Here is a 24,204-nt window from a genome sequence, read left to right on the forward strand (position 1 = left end):
ATACGACAACACATCAGGTAGGGTAAAAACATCGTTTGTATTACTATAACCTCCTCACCCAAAAACTCTCGGAATAAAAATATATTTTTTACCTTTGTTTTCTTTTACGATGATTAAATAAATTAGCACAAATTTAAAATAAATAAGTCATTTAGACTATTAGAACATTAGATAATTTGAATTATAACACGTAAATAGATCATTGTCATGTGATCGGTGGATTGTGTATCACGTGACCTTGGTTATTTACCCCATTTCGTCACTCATCGGTACTGTACGGCGCCTAGGATATGATATGACTTCAACCAAATACAATCCTTTGATTGTTTAAAAAGACGCTGGACTGATCTATTTACAAAAATGCTAGATTTTTTTCATAAAATATCAAATGACAAGATCTCTATTTAAAAAAAAAAAGATAGATACTTTAATAAAATATCAAATGACAAGAATCTATTTTAGGTGTGTTATAAAACAATTAAATGAATGTTTTTTTATTTGCACAATGGAAAAAAGAACATTTTCATTCATTGAAAGATTGTTCCATTCGACTCGGCTCCGCTTCATCGAATGGAACAGTCAGTCTTTCAACTCATGAAAATATTCTTCCCATTGCACTCATAAACATTAATTTTTGTATATTTATAAAAAATCTCATTGATGTCAGGCTCTGCCCAAAGTTGTATGTGATAAATTTGTGTAGATTGCCCTTGTATGTGGATTACATCCATATATGGCGAGGATGATGTCATCCTATCCATATATAGCATGATGATATCCTATCATACCCATATATGGTGTATTCATGTGGCTAGAGCTTTAGGAGTTGTCTGCTTGCTACTGATATTTTAATATTGCATTTTATAATATCTCAAAAAATAATTAATAAATTCATCTTAAAATTGTTAATATATTCAACAATTTTATTTTTCAATTCAACTGAAAGCTATCCTATTAGACCACCAATTGTGCATTTTATGACGAAAATATTTCATCCAAACATCAGTCGCCATGGTGATGTTGGCATCGATTCTCTGCATCATAACTGGAGTTTGGCTCTGACAATAACAAAGGTAACATTCATTTTTCAGGGGAGTGGGTGGGGGGGTTGGGTGAGTGAGATGTCTTTTTTTATATTAGAAACCTTACTCAACAATGACAGATTGAGGAATTTATAGACCAGAGAGGGACTTTACCAATGGAGGGTTTAGACAACCTCCCAAATAGATGGCACTTTCTAGTCTTTTTTTCCTATCATTTCCTTATTAAAATAAAATGTTCACAAACTTCAAGGGCCATCCTCCTTGAATCTACCTTGCCCAAATAATAATTAGTTTATCTAAAAGTAAGGGTAGGTCTTTTTTAAAATATTCTATAGGTCTATTTTTTGAATGTGTTCCTGAACATTTTAGAATAGTTTACTCAACTTCACTGGCTTTAGTACCGGCATATTGTTATATTCTATGGCTATACTTTGTACTGTCATTTTGATGCATTGTTAATTATACAATGTACAGTATTTCATACTATAGATGGGAGATTTTAGTGCAAATTTGAAAAGTAATATTACAATTGGCTAAACTGTTGATAGTCATAATGCTATAAATAATCCCCAGGGACAGAGGAAATTGCTTGTTGTGAATGGATCTAGTGACCCACGGGTATTGAACAATAAACTTACTTTCTTCAGTTTGAGACGGCGCTACGCTTTAATACTTTTTTTACAGTTCTGAAAAGCGATATAATTTAAGCGCTTCTATGGTTCATGAAAGTGCTATGCTTTAATAGGTTCTACATTTTTTAAAAGGCGCTATGCTTGAATTGTTTTATAGAGTTTGTGAAAGGCGCTTCTACAGAATGTATAAGTATTTATAATTTTTATCCCTGTTGACTAGATCAATTATTTTGCAACCTGAACCATGCACAGCATGCAATCTACTCCGCTCCTGGGGGAGTACCCGTAAATGCTCGAATAAGCCTGCAACAAACCAGACTATTTTTTTAGCTAAGTGCTGCTCTCGAATAAGTGCTGTGGCGCTTAATGGAGAGTATATATTACACTGTGTGTAATGAAACACTTTGAAAATACAATGTATAGTGTTAAAATGAATAAATAACACAATGAAGACACAAGCGCTTTATAAACGTATATTTACAAATATGTAGGACCTATGATAGGCCTACTGAACTACAGGAATGCGCGAGATAGGTAACATGGAAACAGGCATGGAAAGCGGCATTCCAAATATTTTTTTACAAGCTCCACTCTCGAATTAGCACTGCACTGAAGCCTCCAAAAATTGTACAAGTGCCGCGGCACTAATTCAAGCATTTAAGGTATTCAGTCATGTCTTAGCACATTGTGTACAGACCAGTAAATTTAGTGCCACATCATGTCCATTGTGTGTTCTGAACCATAAAGTCATTGGGTTCTGCTTTCCTTGGTTTCTAGTACAGTTGAACTTGCCCCAGTCAAATCCAAAATACCAATACCAAAATTGTTCGACTTAGATAAAATTTGACTTACAATTAATGGAAAACACAACAATCTGGCATGTAAAATAAGTTTGACTTAGAAATTATTTGAGTTCATCAAAGCCGACTTAGGCAAGTTTAACTGTAGATGGTTGAGGTATTAGTTGGATTGGATTAGATTTATTCAGTGTGTGAACATCAAGGATAATCAACGAAAGTTTAAAGACTTACTTTTAGTGGGGTCATTCTGGTGGTAATTGGGTCCCGCTGGCTTCAATTGGAAATTTACATACCCACCTATCAAACACCTTAGCCCCTGAATGTACATTCTGTAGCTAGTACTGTGTACACAATTTTTACTACAGTGTGGGAATATGTACTACATATACAGTATTTGTTTTTAAAATAATTTCAGTAATATTTAAATTCAGTTATTATTTTCATAGGTGCTCATTAGTGTACAGTCATTGCTCACTGATCCCTTTACCAATGTGTGCATGGAACCTGCAATCGGTGCTTTATATGAAAACAACCGTGATGAGTTTAACAGGATCGCTCAGGACTGGACGTGGCGCTATGCCATGATGGACATGGTCCGGCCTGACGAGTTCATTGAGATAAAAACACAGAGCGATAGCGACGAGAATGAGGAAAACGACGAGATGAGGTATTACCGGAGGTATTGTGGACAACACAGGCGACCATATAAACCGTTTGATCCCATGGAATTATTAATTAGTGAAGACAATATGATTGGGAATGCCGGTGGTCCTGCTGACTAAGTATTGTCGAAGAACCCCATTCCCATGAAAAAAAAATCAGTGGCAGATCCAGGAATTTGAAATAGAGGGGGGATCAGGTAGGGACTTTCACAGACAGCGAGTCTACAGCACCTCAGCTTCAATGTGGTTGGGGTTGAGCAAAGATAATTTTTGATTTGGTTATTGAATATTATAATTATTTTTTTTTATATTGTAATTTTGAAAAATGTAGGGTGGGGCCTAGGCCAACTGGGCCCCCTTGAATCCGCCACTGAAAGTTAACATACACTGGTGACCCTGCTAACTAGTACATTAACATCCAAGAACACTTGCCATAACTTAGTGAATCATATGTTGCCAAATATGAACACAACTATGTGAACGTAAAACAGATTTGCTTATCTGTGATATTCTTGCATTCTCTGCACAAGCTAGATTGTTCTCAAATGCGCAGTAAAATTTATTGATCGATAGCTCTGCTGGCTGGTGAGGTCAAATGACGGAGACTACTTGCCATAATAATAGATGGAATACCACAAGAAAGTTCAAAACATAGTACATGTCAAAGCATAATCGAAATTGTTTTGAATCATGATTGTCAACAAAATATCCGTGAGTTTAAATGGTTTTTATTTATAATCAAGCTGGTAATTTACACCTGAAATACTGTAGAATGTTACAAAGAAATAAAAAAAAAAAAACCCAATTCCATCTCAGTGTTTCAGAGGTATTAAATGTGCCCAATAATTTTTCTTGAACACTGTGTCATGGGGATAAATATAAACAAGAACCCACATGCCTTTAATGAATTATATAAAACTTCTTTTAAAAATATGAATCTTCTTAGTTTCAATAACAATTGTGGCAAAGAGAAGGCAAACTAGTCACTTATTACAAATTGTGTTTTGGAGATCATTGCCAAAACATGTTGGAATGTCAACATTTTTGAAATCCATTTTATTGCATTTTATATATCATGCTGTTAATATTTTCCCAATTTTTGATGTTAAAACAACATTTTTCAACAATTTGATGATCGCTGCGGGCTGATTTCGCAATATACTGGTCTTTAAACGCTTGTAAGTTCACAACAAAATGTTGGATTTAAATGGTTCTTTTACCATTTTATAACTTAACCCTGCATTAATCATTTATTTTTTGCGAGGAGTGACTGGCTTGGCTTGTCTTTGCCACAATTACATTTCAGATGAAAAAAACAAGGTGCAATATGAATGTGTTGGTTCAATATTAATTTACTGTATATATAGAACTATGTTACAAATCTCTTTTTATATCAATAAAATATGCCTGGCTTGCAAAAAAAATAAAAAAAATACTGGTTCCATTTTGTTTATTCAACAATTAATTCATATAAATCCCTCTCCACCTAGTAAAACTGGGGGTAGTAGATCCATTTTTAACATCCTCTTAACTCAATAGTATGTTGAGCCAACATTGCCAAGAGAAATCTGGATAGCATCCAAGATGCTTCACAGACAAAATACGTACAGTGTTTTTCTGCACTCAAAAAAGTAAGTCTTGACATTTGAGTCTGGCAGTTGAGTTCTTTGGGCAAGGCATGTGTCTTAAACAAAGAGTAAATTGGCACCTGGCAAGTTACCATCTTTATTAAATGCTTTGCTTGTACTCAGAGGCATAAACAGTGTTGTAGAATAGGTCACACGTCTAGAGCGCTGAACTGAGGCGGTGCCAAAATGAATCCAGACAAAAATTATATAGAGCTGCTAATTTGAAGTTTTTTTTTTTTTTAATGAGACCTAAGAAGCATATTTTGCTGAATAGTACTCAAGTCTATAAGTAAAAATGATACGGAGTAGATACGTTAGGAGTATTTTACGGTCATGTTAATTACAAACTTCGCAAGCTTAGAACCTCCCAGCTGCTAAGGGGTGCCAAAAATCCTAGCTACGCCCCTGCTACTGTTAATACGTCCTCCTCATTTGTTGGAGCCAGAGTCTTAGAGGTAGCATGTAGTTTCTTTTCTGTAATTTTGGATCAAATGCGTTAAAGTCTGCTTTTTGTATTGCATCAACAAAGTCCTGTAACGGCCGTGTGACTAATAATAACGGAAAAGCTTCCTTTGGAACATCCTGGCGAAATGATCGTGCCTTGAAAAAAAAAAATGAGGGAAAAATTAGTCAAAATTTATGCTGTAAGTGTAACACAAAGGTTGATCCTGTTGTACTCCAAAATATGTATTCTTGACAAAGAAACATGTTGACTGCCAAGCCTTTTTTTCTAGTTTCATCCCAAAGGGAAACACCATAATGAAAATCTTCCCATTAAAAAACATACAGTATTTTTTTTTTTAGATCATTACTTCCGGGTTCTTCCCTGAACCTCCACAGCAAGAGTTCACATTGGTTTACGTGTAATTCAATAGAGCGGTACAGTATGTTTAGACAGGTATGAACATGAACCCTAAGAGGACCCTGTCCACCAACCTGTTAATGCTTTAAAAATAATACATTACTTGTTTTAGAAATACTTACCGTTTCAAGATGCATGTTAGCTCTACTAGCAATTTCAAAAATTACATCTTTTACACGTTGATCTATTTTGCCTCGAAATATATCTTCATGAGAAACTTTATGCTTTAAAAAAAATGTAAACATTTAATCAAGATTATTACAGAGAAATTATTTCATCTATCAACCTACATAACATAAATTATATAGTATAAATTATGAATAAAAAATGCTAAATATATCCTGTCAGTGGAGAATCTGAAAAACCCTAAAATATCCCATTAAGAAGTTCTCGCTTCATAAATAAGTTTACATTAGATGACACAGGTCAGGGACAGATTTGGGGGGGGGGGTGGCCTGGCCCCAGTCCCCCCACCTTTGGGAGGAAAAAAAAAGAAAACATTGATAGACCAGACAGCCTCAAATATTATTTTTGGGCACCATGATGGTTACCTTGCTGGTTACATCCATAGGAAGGAGGACATTACGTCTTCTTGCGTGAAATGGTACAGATCGTATCAACGTTGCCAGGCCTTGAGCGCGGCCTACATGGCTCGCTGCATGGTCAGCATGTAGGTTTTGGACACCTGAATGAATGAATAAATCCATTGAAAAAACTGAATTATAATTATGTAAAGATAAGAAAATATTAGAGTTGTTTTTAGTCAAGAAAATAAATTCAGCTGTCACAGAAATTGAATCAAGGACCCTGCGATTGGAATGCTAACATCTTAACCACCAAGCTATTCACCTCACACATACAAATGTATTTGTAAACTAAAAGGCAAATACTGGAAAACTGCGGGAAAATAGCATAAGCAAAAGATAAAATGTAAATGCAAGAGAGAGAACAAGAGATTTCAGAAAACACACAAATTGAAATACATATTAAAATATTAAATTTTAAAGAGGCACCACAGAAATTCACCAATCAAATAACTGAGTGAATAGTGCAGAACCTATCTTTTAAACAATCTCCATTGGCTTCCGATCGAGTAAAGAATCCAATTGAAGGTACTACTGTAGATCATGTGTCTGTCTTGTCGGGTTGTATCAGAGTATCTTTAGAATTTGATTAGGCTTCATGAATGTTAAAGAATGGGCTTAGATCTGAAAGGGATGCTAACTTATTGCATGATTCTATGGTGAAGCAGGTGTCAGGTGACCGTGCCTTTTTTAAAGTTTGGCCCTGTGTTTTGGAATGTGCTTCCAACATGAGTCCGACTTGCAGTGAGTTACAGGTTTTGAAAAATCACTTAAGTCATATTTATTTCCTATAGGTGTTTTAATTGTACATAAGTTTATACTGTTCAGCGCTTTGATCATTTTTTGGAAGAGCACTATATAAATGATTTTATTATTATTATTATTATTATTATTATTATTAATGAATTAAGAATATTATATTTGGTAATTACAGTAGCTCATTATTTTTCTTACCTAATGATTCTAAGATGAGGTAATGCCTGAAATCATAAACTTTGAAGGCTGATTTCTCATATATAGTTCTTTAAACAGCTGTGTGTTTAAACGCTTGTAACTTCATAAGGAAGATTTTTTTACCATTTTATAGCTATTATTTTACTCTATAACACTGTATTAATAACTCAAAATCGATTTTTGCGACGAGTGACTGGTTTGGTTTGTCTTTGCCACATATTATATTTGGTAATTACAGTAGCTCATTATTTTTCTTACCTAATGATTCTAAGATGAGGTATAGAGTGGATGACGCCGTGTTCTCCGCATGTTGCTCAGCTGCTTCAAGAGTTTGAAATGCTTTATCATCGATGCTTTCTTCCTTAAAAAAATTAATAAAATGATTACTAAACAGATAAAATGGATACAGGAGCACTTCAATGGCCCTTAAAATTGCTGAGAATATTTAGGCTACCATAAAGGATCTGCTAGAGTATTTTAAAATATATGGAGCAATTGTTCACATGATCAAAACAGAAAAGTTCAGAGCCTGCACATACCTTAGATGAATGGAAGAAATAACTAATTGTTAGTTTGTTATATTCATGTTGATTTGATTAACCAGGGAGGAGTTTGACTATTATTATAGGCCTACTACCTAGGGTTTGTATTTCCCGACAGCACCAACCATTATTAATGTAGAAAGAGCCTTCCACTGCAGTGGTAAGTCCCAAGCGCTACAGCAATCTTTTTGCTGTCAAATTACCTAACCCAGGCCTAGGCATCCATAAAAACTATGCAGAAAAAAACAATAAAAACTGTTGATGATTGCTGTAGAGGAATAAATTGCAGTAGTAAAGCCATATCCCACAGTACCTATTTCCTGATGGAAAAAATTCGAACCCTTATAGGTATGATGCAAAAGGTGCAAGATATATTCATCCTTCGCATTCTCTCTTTGAAGTTTTACGTAGTGGCACACACATCCCTCTATCACTACTCGTACAAACAAACAAGTGCCATTCAGGCACTTAACCCTAATTTACGGTATCATATCGTATCGAGGGATATGACTGAATCTGTTGGTATGTTTTTTGCTGATTAGTTTTATATTTTTATGTAATTAATAGTGTATCTGAGCAAAAACAATTTTTATGTATTTTTTATGATGAAAATATTACAATGGAAATGAAATGAATTAAAAGGTGCAATGTTCATATAAAGAAAAATAAAACACCCAAGTGTTTTTATAAGATGTGATTACGACAAACAAGATTTTGTTTGCTTATTTGTAAATAAGTTAGTTTCACTATAAAAGAAAACTCATTATAGGGATGTAGTTATGGTGGGCAGATCCACCTAGCCTTGAAGTTTTCCACTAATTTTATGGCACTCCATCTCTAACCAATGCTAACTCAGCTAATTCCAGCTCGGACAAGAATCTCAATCAACCTGTACCAACTAACAACTCAGACCACCTCAGCACATAAACAGCTCGGAACAGTTTCAATCTTAACCTAGCCTAAGTGCAACTAAACAATTCTGATCATAAACATTAGAATTATGTTAATGTAATTAATAGAAATGTTTCTGCATTTAATGGAGAAATGAATGCCCTATTGTTCTTAAGATTTTTTAAATATTTTTTCTATGGTAATAAATTAGTGCAGGACAACTCTACACACACAGAATGACTCCTTTCAAGTTTAAAACTAAGTCTACTAAGATTTAAGAGATACAGGTACCAACTGGGAAAGTTAAATTTCTGAAACGGTTAATATCAAAGCGAAAAAAAAAACCAAGCCGGAAGGTAGACCAAACTAAAACCATAATGAAAGTTGAACACCACAAAGCACGCTGGACAAAATATGTAATGCTCATGAGGCACCACGATCTGGAGAATGTGTACTCATTTGTATATATTTATTACTTTTATTTTATATTTATTTATTTATTACTTTTTCACTTTTGTTCTTTATTGTAAATTTTTAATTGTTGTTTTAATTCTTTGTTCATTTGTTCATTGATATATTTATTTATTTCGTGAATATGATTTGTGTCTCATCCGGATCAAGCTGAGACAAGCTCAGCTTCTAAGCTTGATCAAAGTTGATGGATTCTTGTACTGTTTCTTTTTTTCACTGATTGAATAAATGTGAAATGAATGAAAGAATGAATATATGGGAGCTGAAATGCTTGTTATAACCATTACTACTTACCCTTGCCTCTAGCAGCCTACTCAACCACCTTTTAGACAGTTTATGTGAGCCAACAGCCCTGTGTAGTTCTGTAGCAATAGGATGGTCTGGTGGTCTTCCCTGGAAAGGAATCAGTTGAAAGTTCAAGAATAAAGTAATACATAGTGATGGAACATGATTTTGAAAAAAAAAAAAAAAACTAAGAAAAAAAAAAACTATGGAATACTGTACTGTGCGAGTGTGGTTTCATACTGGGGTAAAATCCTCTTCTCGGGCATAACACAGCAGGCCTAACTATAACATTAACATTACAAAGAGTGACGGATCTAAGAAATCGAAATAGAGGGGGCCCAGAAAGGGAGTTCCACAGATGGAGGATATATAAATCCCCTCTTTGTAATAATCATGAATTACAGCACCCTCAATGTCACAGTCGTCGGTCAGTATTGAGGTAGATGGAAATCGGGAGAATGCTTATGGGAACCTTGGAAATTCAAGGGGCGCTTTTTTAATGAAAAAAGAAAATGAAGGACATCTGGAAACCAAAGATAAATGAATGTTTCTAGAGCAGATAATCGTCTAAAATGCGGCTCATGACATTCAAAATTAAGGGGGCACTTATTCAAACAGGGTGCTTAAGAAAATTTTCACGCTAGTAGGAGCTCTTATTTGAGACGGGCGCTTATTCAAATGGGGTGCTTGTCCACGCGAATACGTTATACCGGTAATCAGCCTATACATTATATCTTCTATAAACATCTCTATGATGCGTGAGATAATATAACATAGGAGTGAGAAGTAAAAACTGGATACTCTGCTTGAGACTCGTATAATGCATGAGGGTTGGCAGGTGTACAATATTTTAATTCCTCTACGTTATTTTACTGCAATTTACTTTGTATATATTCTCTAAAGCATCTTTCCAAAACCGGAATCGCATTTGTCCAATCATCCGTTCAGAGACGTTATCTCGGATGCCTGCTATTTCTGCATTGAATGCTCGTACAGCTACCGCTGGTGCTAGTGCCTGGCTGGGTAGTAGTAATAAACATAAATAATTCTCATAATCATGTTTCCTGAAAAATAAGTAAGAGAATATTAATTAATTCTAAGAGCTGATGTACCTTATTAGATCATACATTGTGAAGTTTGATGGAAGCAAACATTAAATATAAGGCAGTTTCTAGGAATACCATTACCATACTCATACTGTACGCTGTTTTGGTGATGGCGAATGTTTTTATCATTTAACCGAGATACTATAGCATATGTTATCGTACCTCAAAACACATTGGTAAATTAAATCAACACATTTATAATGTTACAATGATAATGAAGTAATAAGCAAACTCAATAACAAACTCTTTTAGGGGTTGTTCAACATTATAAAAAATGTTCACAAGTGTACAATCAGTACGCTATGGGGGAGGGTGTAGAAAAATGTGCACACTTTTACATGATATATAAATGTTAATTCAAAATAAAATGCAATATGTAAAATAATAGTAAAATTGTAATGTAACAAGGGATATATAATATTAATTTTTAAGCAACCAAGTACATTGCTTTAGCTGACTTCACAAAAAAATGGAGAATGGTTTTGAAAAATCCACATTATTTTGTATAATATCAGAGGGGAGGGAGGGGTACCGAAAAAGAGTACTGTTGGCACGCTTGTCAAAATGTTGATAAATATTTGAACGACCCCTTCCATACTGTTTCATCAGGCTAGTCAGATCGTTACCTGCATACACCAGTGACCAAAGAACAAGTAGGGCGCCAGGACCTGCCCGATGGAGGAACTAAAGGCCCCGACGGGGGGGGGGCCTTGCGGAGGAAATGGAAATCAAGTCTCACTTGGGTGGGGCGAGGGGGCCGCCTAAGGCCCCCAGTAGGGCTAGGGGTCCAGGAGGCAAAGCCGCCTGGAAGCCACAGGTATTTGATGAATTATGGCGAATTTTTATTACTTATTTGATAGGCATCGAGGATATGACTTCATGTAGGCTATGCTTTCTAAAACCAAAACCAAAACATTTTGTTGAATGAAACAAGAAACAAAGAGTATGCAATGTAACCATATCTAATTAAGTGAAATTCTATATTTTGGAAATTTTGCATGAAGTCAACCATGCTTTCATGGTCGAGGTTGCTTCACCTATCACAATATTCCAACTATCATGAGGCTATCTAAATGAGCATTTGTCATAACAGAATGCAAATTATTTTTAATTAGTCTCATTGAATTATTATTATTATTATTATTATTATTGTTATTGTTGTTGTGATGAAAAGTTAATACAAACAATATGGTGGCTAAACGATTAGTACATGTAAATATTTTTTTTTATTTGTTTGTTCCCCAACAAAACTTATCTGCTCCCCTCTGGCGCCACCACTGGCCTATATTACTTTCTCTTTCTCTTCTTTCTTTCTTTTTGCTTTCCACTCCATTCTTTTTTGTTGTCAAGATTGAGATGAAATTATATTTTACCTCCATGGCAGGAACACATTCTAGGCTACCTCTACCTCATGAAAGTCGTAAATGTACCCGTTTGAACCAACCTAGGCTAGGCGGCAGACCTCCCTATCTATCGAATGCAGACAAGGGCGAAAATCTGGTTTGAAAGGTGGGGGGGGGGGGCATTGTGTGTGTGTGTGCGTGCGCCATTGTAACGTTTTGCCTTTCCACTCAACTCCATGCAAAATCATAATCAATTCTTTACCTTAATATATTCAGACAATAGTTATGACTTTGAGATGATAATTTTCGATTAAATTTAATCCTAACATCGTTGTAAAATGGCTTGATATTTCTAGTCGAGTGGAGAATCCCAAGAATTTGCAATCGCATGGAGGCGGCCATTTCTTTTACCTTTGACACGGAGTTCAGTACAATTGACTCTATATATACGAAAGATTGAAACGTAAACGAAACATTTTTCTGTCAAACCTTGTCAGTGTTATCTACCCGGCCATCGTGCAACTAACTTAGGCTTCTGTGACGATCTTGATTGGAGGACGAAAGAGAGAAACCTGGACGATACCATACACACACCGCGCGGGGAAGTCGTGTCGTGAACGTGATCGCTGCTTCTCGAACAGAAGGTTCTACCCTCATACAGGCTGGTCTGCAAAAATTATGGCTCTTTTCTCTGTTGGAAATCTTTTCAGGGATAATGTAATTCGTTTCGTCCCCGCAGCATCGAGAGCAAGGTATGCGAAACCGTATTAGCGCCCACTACCTAGTACTAATATACTCTAGGAGGGCCTAGGCCTAGGCCTACATCACAGTGTAGAGTAGTACCAGCTCCCTGCCCTACCTAGCTAGGCCCTAGTAAGTAGTAGTAGAAGTTAGTACTGCCAGTGGTAGTACTAACTTCTACTACCAGCCTAGCTAGGTAGGCCTACTGTTGCAGCAGCGGCCGGGCTAAATAAAGCCAGCTTAGGCTAGCCTAGCCTGTTCATGCACAGACAGGTTAAGACTTTTGTACAATTATTTGCAAATTGTGCAAGCCTGCCTTGCACAATTTGAAAACTTAGCACAATTTGAAGACTGAGTCAGTGCAAGATTCTGTGCAAACTCTGCTAGCTAGGAAGGAGTTTGCAAACTGTTCAGGGTAGCTCGTGCACATTTTAATGGATTTGCACTTTTTATAATACTGTATTTTACTATTTATTCTTCTGTTGATGGGTAGCTGTGTGACCAGCATGACAGGTTAATAATAATATCATTGGAAAGTAGAATTGTCGGGGTCATGTGGCTATGCATTGTTGTTGTGGGGAAAGTTGGGAGGCGGTGGGTAGGTAGGTAGGTGATATGCAGTAGGGGTAGGGGGTTGATGGTTATTTTTTTTTAGGGTCTTATTTTTGGGGGTCTTTCTTTAAACAATTTTTCTAAAAAAACTTAAAAAAAAAAAGCATGATGATGACATACATTGAGGTATACTTATTCACACTTCCAGCAAAATGCAATTGTAACATATGGCTGAATTGCATATGAATTAACAAAAGTTAAAAATATGATATATGAAAACAGCATGTATAAATTGACAACTAAAATAAAAAAGGACAAGATATATAAAAAAATTGAAAGAAAAAAAAATTAAAAATCGTTGAGAAGCAAATCATACTGTACATCAAAATGCAACACTAGACCTAGGATTTCCTGTTACACAACCAAATATGGCATTTAAACACCTCAGATTTCTCTAAAATTGTTGGAACAGTGATCAATTTTTTGCCAAATTCAGGGTCGAAATTTCAAATTAATGTGTCAAGTATAGACCAACGGTTAATAATAGGTCTAATCTCCTACCACTCCGCTCATTATATCTCATAGCTCATCATCACTCCATTCAGCAAAATTTATGAACATTAAGGTCCACTACATTTTCTACAACCATTCTTGTGCCTAAGTCTTGTCATTTTTTGAAAACCTACGGAGAGAGGTCCTCTTAGTCTTAGACCCGAGCACTGGAATTCACAAATACGATAATCTGTCCAAAAATCTCCTAATTTTAATGATCTTTAAGCACTGTCTTAAATCTTTCTTACCTGACAATCTCTAAATTTCCTCTATTCTACCTGTTTTTTTTAAAATTATTTTTCATTTTCACTTTCCTGATTATTTTTCATTTTCACTTTTTTTTTGCGTGTAGTTTTTCTTTCAATTCCATTACAACCATTTATTATGATGTAGTTCTTTTCTGTTGTCCTGAAAGAAAGCGCAAAGAGACTAATTTTAAATGCACTATACAAGTGCACAATCATGGACCAAGTCGGCCATAGGCTGTCCAGAGAGAGCACAAATGATGTGCTGATGTATTTTTTTTTTCTTTCCATGAAGCTCTTGGTGGTCTGGGGTAGAAATGGGTCCACCAGATGCCATCCTTGGTGTGACTGAAGCCTTCAAACGTGACAGCAATCCACAGAAAATGAACCTGGGTGTTGGTGCCTACAGATCTGATGAAGGAAAACCTTTTGTTCTTCCCAGTGTCAGGAAGGTATTTGTTAATGCTTTTTCTGTAGTTTTGTCCAAGTGCATCACACATAGAAAAGAACTTTAGTGTTATTGCAACTAAGGAAAGAAAGCAAGTCCAAAGAATAATAACAATTTGATAAAATGAAGAGAAAAAAAAACATTTGAGTTGTCTGATTTTTCAAAAAACAACAAACAAAAAGATATTTGACGAAAAATTTTGGAACAGTTAATTAGATAAAGATTTTTAATATTTGGAAACTGGGGGTATAGGGGCATAGCCACCCCATTCCCCCAGTTATTAAATATTCCAAAATCTCTATCTCAATAACCTTTTCCAGTTTTTCATCAAATATGTTTTTTTGTCTGAGAAAAATCAGTTGTATAACATTGTTTTCCTCTGGAGCCTGGTTTAAAAATCATGCAATAAAAAGTACTGTATGCATGTAAGTGAAATCAAACAGAACATGTTAAGTAAAAAATAAACATGATATTGGAGTTAATTTTAATTTGTTTTTTTTTCCACCAGGCTGAGGAGATCATGATGGCTGCCAGTCATGACAAGGAATACTTGCCAATCACAGGTCTAGCAGACTTCACCAAGGCGGCTGCCATTCTGGCGTTTGGCGATAACAGTGAAACAGTTTCTAGAAACCTGGTACAGTAAAGTGATAAAATAAAATGGCTACTATAAGGCGGTGGCTATTGTTACACTAATCTATTTCGTAATTCTGATTATAATAGTAAAATTGTAACATTTATATAGCACATATTGCAATAGAATGACTTTATGCGCTTTATATTATTACTCCCTTTGACTTTATAAAGCACCTGTGGAACACATCCTTAGTTCCTTGGGGAGCACAATTTTGATAAGTGGCATGATCAGATCCTGCCTGATACCCACTTATACTCTTGGGTGGAAAGAGACAGTGTAGATAAAGTACCTTGCCCAAGGGTACAAGTGACCAATTAGATTGGATGTAATTCTATTATTCAAATGAATTGACAAACTCATTTGCAGAATATAACTTCTCAAGGAATATCCGGTACAGGATCTCTTCGCATCGGAGCCAACTTCCTTCAGAGGTATTACCCTGGAAATAAACAAGTTTTTCTTCCAACACCATCATGGGGCAACCACACACCTATTTTCAAGTAAGTAAAAGCTCCTAGTCACATAAATGGGTTTACAGAACCTACGACCAGTAAATAATTCATCCTCCTACTGTACGTTGATATGTAAACATTCTGAGCATCCCAACTTGCAATTGACTGTTGATGTCCTGTAGGCTACAGTAGTTACATTTAGTTACAGTGTTACCATGTACTGTACTTGACTGTCACAACAGCTTGTTAAAAAAGCATCTTTGTCATCTTGCAGCTGCAACTAGGACCCAGTTCATCATGCAGCGCTAGGAGTCTGTCTAATATTAATAATAATAATAATAATGTCATTTTGTTAGGCGCACATATCCAACCCTAGTAGGGGTGCTCGCGGCACCGTTTTCCACCTGCCGAGTGTACATGTAGCCATTTTCCGCATTATTATGTGAATTAATTAATTAAATTATTTATTTAATCATTAAGTTTGAAAAGAAAACAAATTCTTTACCCTAGTGGTGCTCTTTAAGATCAAGGAGTATGGAACTGCAAGAGGTCCGGCTCTCGTGGTCTCGTTGGAATGATCATCCTATTTCAAAAAGTACTGCCATGATTGTGCATGTCCCTAAAAAACGAGTTTTGAGCAAACTCTATTCGAATTCTAATAAGGCGCCCCCATCTCGTGGTACTTTTTTGTTAACGTTCCATTGCATGCATACAAAATCAGGTAGTCGGACCTCTTGCTGTTCTGTACTCTTTGTTCAGACGCATGTCTTCTGTTACCGCAAATGGAGTTTTAGATTCGTGGTGCAGATTCTTGCTTTCATATTCCAGGGTCCAGGGTTCAAATCCAGTCAATATTACAGGGTTCAAATCCAGTCAATATTACAGGATTTTTTTCCCATGATCAATAATATTGTAATCACTCACTCCGCACTCGTCGGCGAACGCAATTACATGGAGAACAAAGTGCCAGGACACGCACACGCAATGGATTTTTTTAAAATGACGATCCGTTCAGAATGCCAACGATAATCAGAAGACACACCTTTTCATCGTTTAGCGCTCAAAGCGAAAGGGTTTGGATTCGTTGTACGGCGGTCGTGCAATGTAGCGAGTGTCCGGCTATTGCCTCATGACAATTTTTGTAGAGCATCTTGACTATGTATTGCGAGACAGATTCCATTATTGGAAATTCTTGGTTTAGTATGCCTAGAAAATGAATAAACAACTCTACCACTTAAAAATCTATAGACCTTTATAGTTTATAAGAGGATTATGTGTGTAGTTTTATATAGCGCATTAATTCTCATTCTGATGACACAATAGCTAGCTAGCAATCTAGTGGCGATTGGTGATGGTTTAAAATGAATATTTTAGTCAACCCTACCACCCTACTTGTTTTTAAAGGATGTTTCTATTTCAATCATGTGATTCCAAACAAGTTTGCTTGCTTTATTTCTACAGCTGACAACATTTTCCATAAAATTGATGTTGATAGCATCTTTGGTGCTTCTTTGAATTATTTTTAGCCATGCTGGTTTACAACTCGGAGCCTACCGGTATTATGACAAGAGCACATGCGGTTTTGACAAGGCTGGCTGCCTGGAGGATATATCAGTGAGTTTCTAGTTGTCTACCTCCAACAATTTCAAATTTTTGAACTTCATTTTATGCAACATCTCAATAGCAGCAAAATTGCTGATTTGCAAGAGATTTCAAGTAATTATACAATATGGAAGAAATTACTTAAAATAATGACCATCACTTGGCCGTCAAGTTAGCCCCACTAATCATCACCTCGCGAAGATAGACCTAGTAAGCACATTTGTTCCTTACATTGGAAAGGGCGTCAAACATGCATGTCTCTGGGAGCTTAGAAACAGTATTAGAAAGGTCCATATTATTATGCTATTACCGCTCTATACACTGTCAAAATTTTAAAAAATATGTTGGTGAATAAGTAAAGAAATTCCCACATCACAAATGAAGCCAGCATTCTTTTTTTAAATCATGAGAGCTACTTCAGTAGCTAATGTTTACCATCACTGCCATGTATTCAATATTTTATAAGCTTAGTCTCTCATCATACCTGTATTTGATGTACCAATCACTTACTTTACACTTTTATAGAAAATTCCTGAAGGATCTATCATTCTTCTGCATGCATGTGCACACAACCCAACAGGTGTTGACCCCAAGGTGAGCTAAACTTTGCTTAAATACTGTATTAATGGTGATAATGATAATGATGATGAAGAGGAGGATGAGAATGATGAAGATGATGGCGAGGATGAGAATGATGATGATGATGATGATGATGATGATGATGATGATGATGATGACAAAGCAGACAAGGAAGATGATGATAACACCACCTATGATTTAGTAGCTCAAAGACAAACTAATTAATTTTAAATTGTAATAATGATGATGAGGAGGAGGAGAAAAAGAAGGATGATGATAATGAAGAGGATGAGAATGATGATGATGATGACATCGGCGGCAGCGGCAGAGACAACAAACAATGGTGGTGGTGAGGGCAATGACACCGCTGAAGGCAATTGTGCCAACAACGAGGATGATAGTGATGTTGATGATGGGAATAATGATGATAAATGACGATGACAAGGAAGATGATGATGACACTTATGATTTACTAGACCAAGACAAAGTAATAGTACATTATTTTTATTTTAAAAAAATATTTTTTTTCAGCCTGAAGACTGGAAAGAACTGAGCCATCTCATCAAGGTACCATAATTGATAATAAAAGTACTAATATCAGTAACATCTCCCAATTGCGAACCTCCTATTTACAAACTCTCAATTTTACGAATGTGCAGCGATGACATCAATACGAACGATCGTTTTCAACTACAAAAACACTTAAAAATTTTATTTTGAAAAGTCTTCAAAAATAATATAAAATGTTTCCTCAGCTAAGAAATAAAACATTTAGACAATAAAGCGACACAAAACTAAATTTAAAGCAAGAAATATCAATCATTCGCGGCCGAGATATATTACATTTGAGCTGTGCATGCTTGTGCAGGCATACTGTACAGTAAATCTCACTTTCTGTTCATTGGGGGCGCTATTCACATGCATTCTTGATCTTTATGAAGAGAATAATAACACTCTTTTTAGCCATTATATGGTCATGTTTTCATTTGGAAATCACTTCAAAGGAATACTTCACAATATAAAGCAAAGGTAGTTTTGGCTTCTGTAAAGTCAAATTTCGTGACAAAAAAGTTTGCTCGCATGGTAAAGATTAGGCCTACCTAGCCCTGTACTTCGTAGCATAGGCCTAGGCCTACCCTTACCAAAGATGCTATAAAAATTTTAACTCTGAAATAAGAATTTTCTCATTTACGAACTCTGTTGGGATGGAGGGGTACGTAATTGAGAGATGCTACTGTACTACTAAATTATAAAATACTAAAATAATAGTAATGAACCACCAACCTTTTGGTTAACAGCTGCATGCGCTTACTGATTATTATTATAAATTTATAATAGTATGTAATTATAATTATATAATAATATAATGATGTAATAATAATTTGAGAATAATATAGCACCTCATGTTGACATTAAATTAAAGGAACATCAATACCAAATAACTGATGGTTTAGAGAGTAGAATTAAGATAGTCAAATAATTCATGTCGACTGATCCATTACAAAAACTGCAGTAGAATTTATAAATAATCTTCCTCATAAATAGATTAGAGCAGGAAGAATTGTGTCTTAGTCTAGGCCTGCTGTTTTATGATGCAGCAATAAAAGTTATCTTTATACTGGGTAGCCAGCTCAGTTGATATCTACTGTTCTTCTACTTTGCAAACTAGGTTTCAAAGAGCTCAAACTAAGTCTCTCAGTAAAGCTTGCGAGTGGAATAGCCTTTAGTTGTTAAAAAATAAAAGTTGATGATGCAGGAGTTTAACCCAGGACCCTAGAACTGGAAGGCAGTCATCCTAACCACCAAGCTACTTTTTCCACTACTAGTGACCCTTGACCCGGCCCATTTGCAAAAAAAAAATATTCTTAATAAAAACAAATCTAATAAAACTGTTTATTGTTATCTGCAGAAGAAGAAACTTTACCCCTTCTTCGATATGGCGTACCAAGGTTTTGCGAGTGGTGACATTGACAGAGATGCGTACGCTCTTAGATTATTCTTACAGGATGGACACCAACTGATGTTGGCGCAATCCTTCGCCAAGAACATGGGATTATATGGTAGGATTACAGTTTTGCAATTGTCCCTGATGAGTGAATCATAATTTGTATTTAATACAGTTATACTCTAGTTATTTTTATCTGATTGTACAATGTTAATTTCTGTCCACATTCAAATTTTATGTGAAAAAAATTGTGATGTGCCCATATTGGAAAATAATATTTTTTAATTTTAAAAAATTTTTTTTTACCATATTCATAGAGGGTGACCTTTTCCAGCGTAGGTCGGCTGATATTCAGGGGTCCTCTTTCAATAAATGAAAAAATGTGATGCTTTTATCAGGCTCTTTAAGAGGCTTAGTGAGTGGAGTTGTTTTTGTCGTGAGAAAAAATCCTGCCGTGACGGAAATTGAACCCAGGACCTTGGGATCATAAGGCAAGCATCTTAACCACTGAGCTATTCAACTCCACTCATCATCATGCCCATATATGGACACATCACACAAATTTGTCACATAAAATTTAATTGTTGTGGACAGAACTCTACAGGGTGTCAACAGTTAACACTCTGCCCGCCAAACACGGAGATCTCCGTGTTTGGTATCGCAACGCTGGACCGCCAAAGCGTAGATCTCCGTGTTTCAGGTATTTTTGCGGAATCCGATAGAGGGTGTAATTACCGGCATGTACTAACAATTTGATCACTATATTCAGTCTGGACTGCAAGTATTTCACTATTTGTTTGTTTACATTAGCGTAGAGCAGTATAGATTTGCTTTCACGAAATCGCAATTATCTCAGCTTCGTTGTGCAAAATTGCATAAATCTCAAAAAGTGAGTCATTTTCATTTTACCTTTACAAAAGTGTTAAAATTTGGTAAAAATTTTGGGGGTGACTGATGCTATTTTGTTTAAACCCCTGGTGGTCAGAGTGTTAAGCTTTGACAGATAAATCCTCTCTGAAATTTGCCAGGTATAGTGTCTTTGACATAGGACACAATTAGTGTGACCAGCGTCGGTCTCGAACGGACGATACCGTGAGCGAAACTCCAATGTATTAACTGCTGCACGGTATGACTTCTTTTGCGCATTAGCACATCATCAGCTATCATGGATATTATTAATGTTAGAAATTTAGTTTTGAAACTGAATCATGCATTCCATGTATTAATATTGACATGCGACTCAAATCCATAGGTGAGCGAGCAGGCGCATTCACAATTGTCTGCGAAACGGAGGAGGAGATGAAGCGTGTCGAGTCTCAGGTGAAGATCACAATTCGTCCAATCTACTCCAACCCACCGGTGCACGGAGCCCGTATAGCAGCTACCATATTAAACACACCAGATCTCCGTAAAGAATGGTAAGCATTTTACTAATTTCTGCTATTAAATTTATTTCATGGTTTAGTTGAAGTTGAGGCAACAATCAATTTGATTTCTGACAGGATCAATGCTGAGGGAGGCTTTTGTTTACCCGTGTTCTTTCTGTTTTTTTATACTGGCCGTATTTAGAATTTTTTATTTCCTTTATATCTTCCAGGGGTCCCAAGTTTAAAGAAGTCACTTAAATGGGTTTTCTTAACATATCTAACTGTATTTATCCACTGGCACTTACTTCCGTGAATTAATTGAAAGTTGTAAAAACATGTAAATATTATGAATTTGCGGAAGGTGCGTTGTTTTCTGGGATATTTTTGCCTTTTTTGCAGGAGTGTGGGAAGCCGTTTCGATTTCAAACTTGGGACCTCTGCTGTTTCCTCTGCAATAATGATTATTTTTTTCTTTATTTTATTTTTATTAATTTGCAACCTGGCTTCTTCACTTAACCCAAGGGTCATATTAGTAGTATTATTTTTATTAGGAGGTAACATAATATATTTATGTAAGTGGGCAACACGTGTGTTTTCACACCAGAACGTATCTTTCCTCTAATTCAAACTGGCAATATTAAGTGATTTACTGATTTTGATTATTACCAGTAAATTTCACACAATATTATGAAAGTGTAAAATCTACAGTACTTTATACATCCATATTGTGTGAAATTTACTGGTAATATCACACAATATGGGATTGTGAAGTCTACTTAACATAAAATTTATATATGTTAATATTGCAACCTAGCCAAGTGTTTTATGTTTGCCAGATTGTGGATGGTAGCAATTAAAATTAATTGCATACACACTGCTTTGATAAACCTACTTTTGCTGCTTTCACACTGTTTTGATAAACCTAATTTAGGTGCATTCACACTCGCGCTGATTTGATTGGTTACTTTAGTAGGCAAGGTGGTTCGAGAGGAATGTTGTTGGTCTAATGTGTTGTGTCTGATGAGGGGGGTGGGCTTTACCTGTCCAACAGGGTCTTAGACCCTTTCCCCCTCTGGTGACAACACTATCCGATTTAAGTCTGGAGCAATTGACAGGATTATGCCATGCAGCCAACATAAAACATCATGGCCAAGATCAAATTATCATTGTTCTCAATAAGTAAAACTCTATTTGTACACTTTAACTTGTAGTGTAATCAAATTGTAGCAAACATATTCATATAAATGTAACAATTGATGAGGTCAAAGACACTCCCTCCTCCCCCCCCACCTTAATGGAGTCCATGCCTGTCCTTTATGACCTTGTTCAACATGTTAACTACCTAACAGTTTTTCCTAGTTCTTCTCTCTAAGGTTTAAAGTGTGCCACCATATTAAAAACCATTCCCATGAACTTTAATGAATTACGAACAAACATACAGTATTTATTTTTGAATCATTAGGTCCATTTTCTTCCTTAAACTGCCAGGGCCAGATTTTTAAAGATAATCATTCATTATTTGATGGTATTTTATTTCTTTTTATAATAGGCTTGTTGATGTGAAACACATGGCTGACCGTATCATCAATATGCGTGAAATGCTGGTTGCTAACCTAAAGAAGGAAGGCTCCACGCTTGATTGGTCACACGTTACCGATCAGATCGGAATGTTCTGCTTCACAGGCCTCAAACCTGAACAGGTGAGATGTCCTGCTTTTTGTCATGATTAGACCCAAAAAAAATAAAGTCAATTGCATAGAAAAATTTACTCAAAATGTATAGTAATAGTAAATATTAATACGCTACGTACCGTACTCGCGCAAATAAGCGCCCCTTTTGAATAAGTGCCCCTTTTGAATAACCGCCCCTTCTAATTTGAATACGCGCCCTCCCCCCTTTCTCATAAGATTTTCTTTTTAGCAAGTCAATAATCAATCAATCCTGGGATTGTGGTTGTTGGCATGATTTGAGCTGTAGAGTGGAAACACATTCTTCTTCGGTCAATATCAAAATGAGGATATTTCTCTTGGACAGATGAGAGCAAACGATCCCTTGGACAGACAGTATATTTCCAACTTTACTCTTTTTACATATTTGTCTATGCCTAGTCCTACTCCTCTTTTTATTGTTCCGACCTTCAGCACATTCTTATCCAAGTTTTCAAGAAAAAATACAATGATCCTGCCATCCTGCTAATCTCAATTGGCCAATGTCCATGCTAATCTCAATTGGCCAATGTCCAACAAGCTAACCACTACTCACCACCATTAATTGCATCTGCTATTTTGCTGTTATGTAAATATTCACACATTCACACATTTTTTCATTCAAAAAGTGCCTCTTGAATTTAATAATTTCTATAAGTACCCCCTCAATTTCCACTCCGTTTTCATAAGCGCCCCGTTTAAATAAGCGCCTCATTCGAATAAGCGCCCCTCAGAAAGTGCAATAAATATTTTAAGCGCCCGGGTGCTTATTCGCGCAAGTACGGTAACTGAAATATTTATAATCAGTATTGTGACAAAAGTTTGTATACATGTTGATATATTGTTTATGTATTTATAATTAATACTTATGTTTGATTTTAAGGTGGAACGTATTACCAAGGAATTTTCTGTTTATTTAACTAAAGATGGACGTATATCTGTCGCTGGAATTTCATCGTCAAACAATGCCTACTTAGCACACGCCATCCACCAAGTCACTAAATAAACTTAATCTTTATAAAAGTAATCACACTGTTAGAAAAATGTATCAATAAATATTAAAAAAATATACAATTATGGTCAGTTCTTGTAGAAACTATATAATTCACATGGTTTGCTTGATATTCTAAAAGAATAACTATTATTAAAATATGGAGTGCTCTTACTAAATTTAAATTAAAATAAAAGAATATTTTCAGGGTTAAACTATGCAGGAAGAGTATAATAAAATTGCAAGAGGTTCTACTGTCGAGGTTCTTTGAATTAGAATCCCATTCTCAAAAAGTATGACCACAAAATAGAGGGCGCATTTCAAAAGAACGTGCAACACATGTTCGAATTTCAGACTACAGTATTCGAATTTTAATAGGGCGCCCCCTATCTGGTGGTAGTACTTTGCATTTCGTTTGCCTGCATGGAAAATACGAATATTCGGACTCTTGCTATTCTATATACTTACTCTTGGAGGTGAACAATCAAAATCACAGCTTGGACCTGTATTTTACTCTTCAGTTCTGTTATGTAACACTGCTGAATGTCAACAAATTATATTCACAAGTCAAAGACTTTCTATTC

At 35.8% G+C, this 24,204-nt stretch overlaps 3 protein-coding genes across 6 annotated transcripts in view; 2 read left to right on the forward strand and 1 right to left on the reverse strand.

The window, feature by feature from the left end:
- Nucleotides 1-4,070, forward strand: part of LOC117107526 (ubiquitin-conjugating enzyme E2 T-like) — a 14,781-nt gene extending 10,711 nt beyond the window's left edge. For both annotated transcript variants that reach the window (XM_033249220.1, XM_033249218.1), the window contains exons 7-8: nt 947-1,073; nt 2,922-4,070. In XM_033249220.1, the coding sequence (XP_033105111.1) occupies nt 947-1,073; nt 2,922-3,257 (463 nt within the window). In that variant the 3' untranslated portion in view covers nt 3,258-4,070. The remainder of the gene's footprint in view (nt 1-946; nt 1,074-2,921) is intronic.
- A 398-nt stretch (nt 4,071-4,468) lies between these two features.
- Nucleotides 4,469-12,341, reverse strand: LOC117107528 (NADH dehydrogenase (ubiquinone) complex I, assembly factor 6-like). Of its 3 annotated transcripts, none has more exons than XM_033249224.1 (7): nt 12,215-12,341; nt 10,238-10,418; nt 9,364-9,462; nt 7,424-7,526; nt 6,179-6,312; nt 5,750-5,851; nt 4,469-5,365 (listed from the first exon to the last, which is right to left on the reverse strand). In XM_033249224.1, the coding sequence occupies exons 2-7, from the start codon at nt 10,292-10,294 to the stop codon at nt 5,180-5,182; spliced, it is 681 nt and encodes a 226-aa protein (XP_033105115.1). In that variant the 5' UTR covers nt 10,295-10,418; nt 12,215-12,341; the 3' UTR covers nt 4,469-5,179. The 3 variants fall into 3 exon arrangements, with proteins under 3 accessions (XP_033105115.1, XP_033105113.1, XP_033105114.1); XM_033249222.1 differs by having other exon boundaries at nt 12,066-12,231; XM_033249223.1 differs by lacking the exon at nt 12,215-12,341 and adding an exon at nt 11,834-11,933.
- Nucleotides 12,342-12,419: 78 nt separating this feature from the next.
- Nucleotides 12,420-24,204, forward strand: LOC117107527 (aspartate aminotransferase, mitochondrial-like; the record flags this gene model as incomplete). Its single annotated transcript, XM_033249221.1, is given in 11 exon segments — nt 12,420-12,555; nt 14,189-14,345; nt 14,850-14,978; nt 15,345-15,478; nt 16,957-17,044; nt 17,558-17,626; nt 18,143-18,178; nt 19,521-19,671; nt 20,809-20,974; nt 22,473-22,623; nt 23,513-24,204. Coding segments are annotated over 11 exon segments (1,278 nt in total). The 5' UTR covers nt 12,420-12,481.

Source organism: Anneissia japonica, unplaced genomic scaffold (genome assembly GCF_011630105.1).
Source record: "Anneissia japonica isolate Jap-2015-1 unplaced genomic scaffold, ASM1163010v1 scaffold287722_len911783_cov160, whole genome shotgun sequence".
Lineage (NCBI taxonomy): Eukaryota > Metazoa > Echinodermata > Crinoidea > Comatulida > Comatulidae > Anneissia > Anneissia japonica.

What these genes read in the sequence shown, in the direction of transcription:
- LOC117107528 (XM_033249222.1), bottom strand. Translation starts at nt 12,205, where the DNA reads ATGGCCGCCTCCATGCGATTGCAAATTCTTGGGATTCTCCACTCGACT. An exon ending in CTATGGATGTAACCAGCAAG is followed by an intron (nt 5,852 to 6,178) that starts GTAACCATCATG and finishes TTTTTTTTAAAG; the next exon opens with CATAAAGTTTCTCATGAAGA. An exon ending in CTAACATGCATCTTGAAACG is followed by an intron (nt 5,366 to 5,749) that starts GTAAGTATTTCT and finishes TTTTTTTTCAAG; the next exon opens with GCACGATCATTTCGCCAGGA.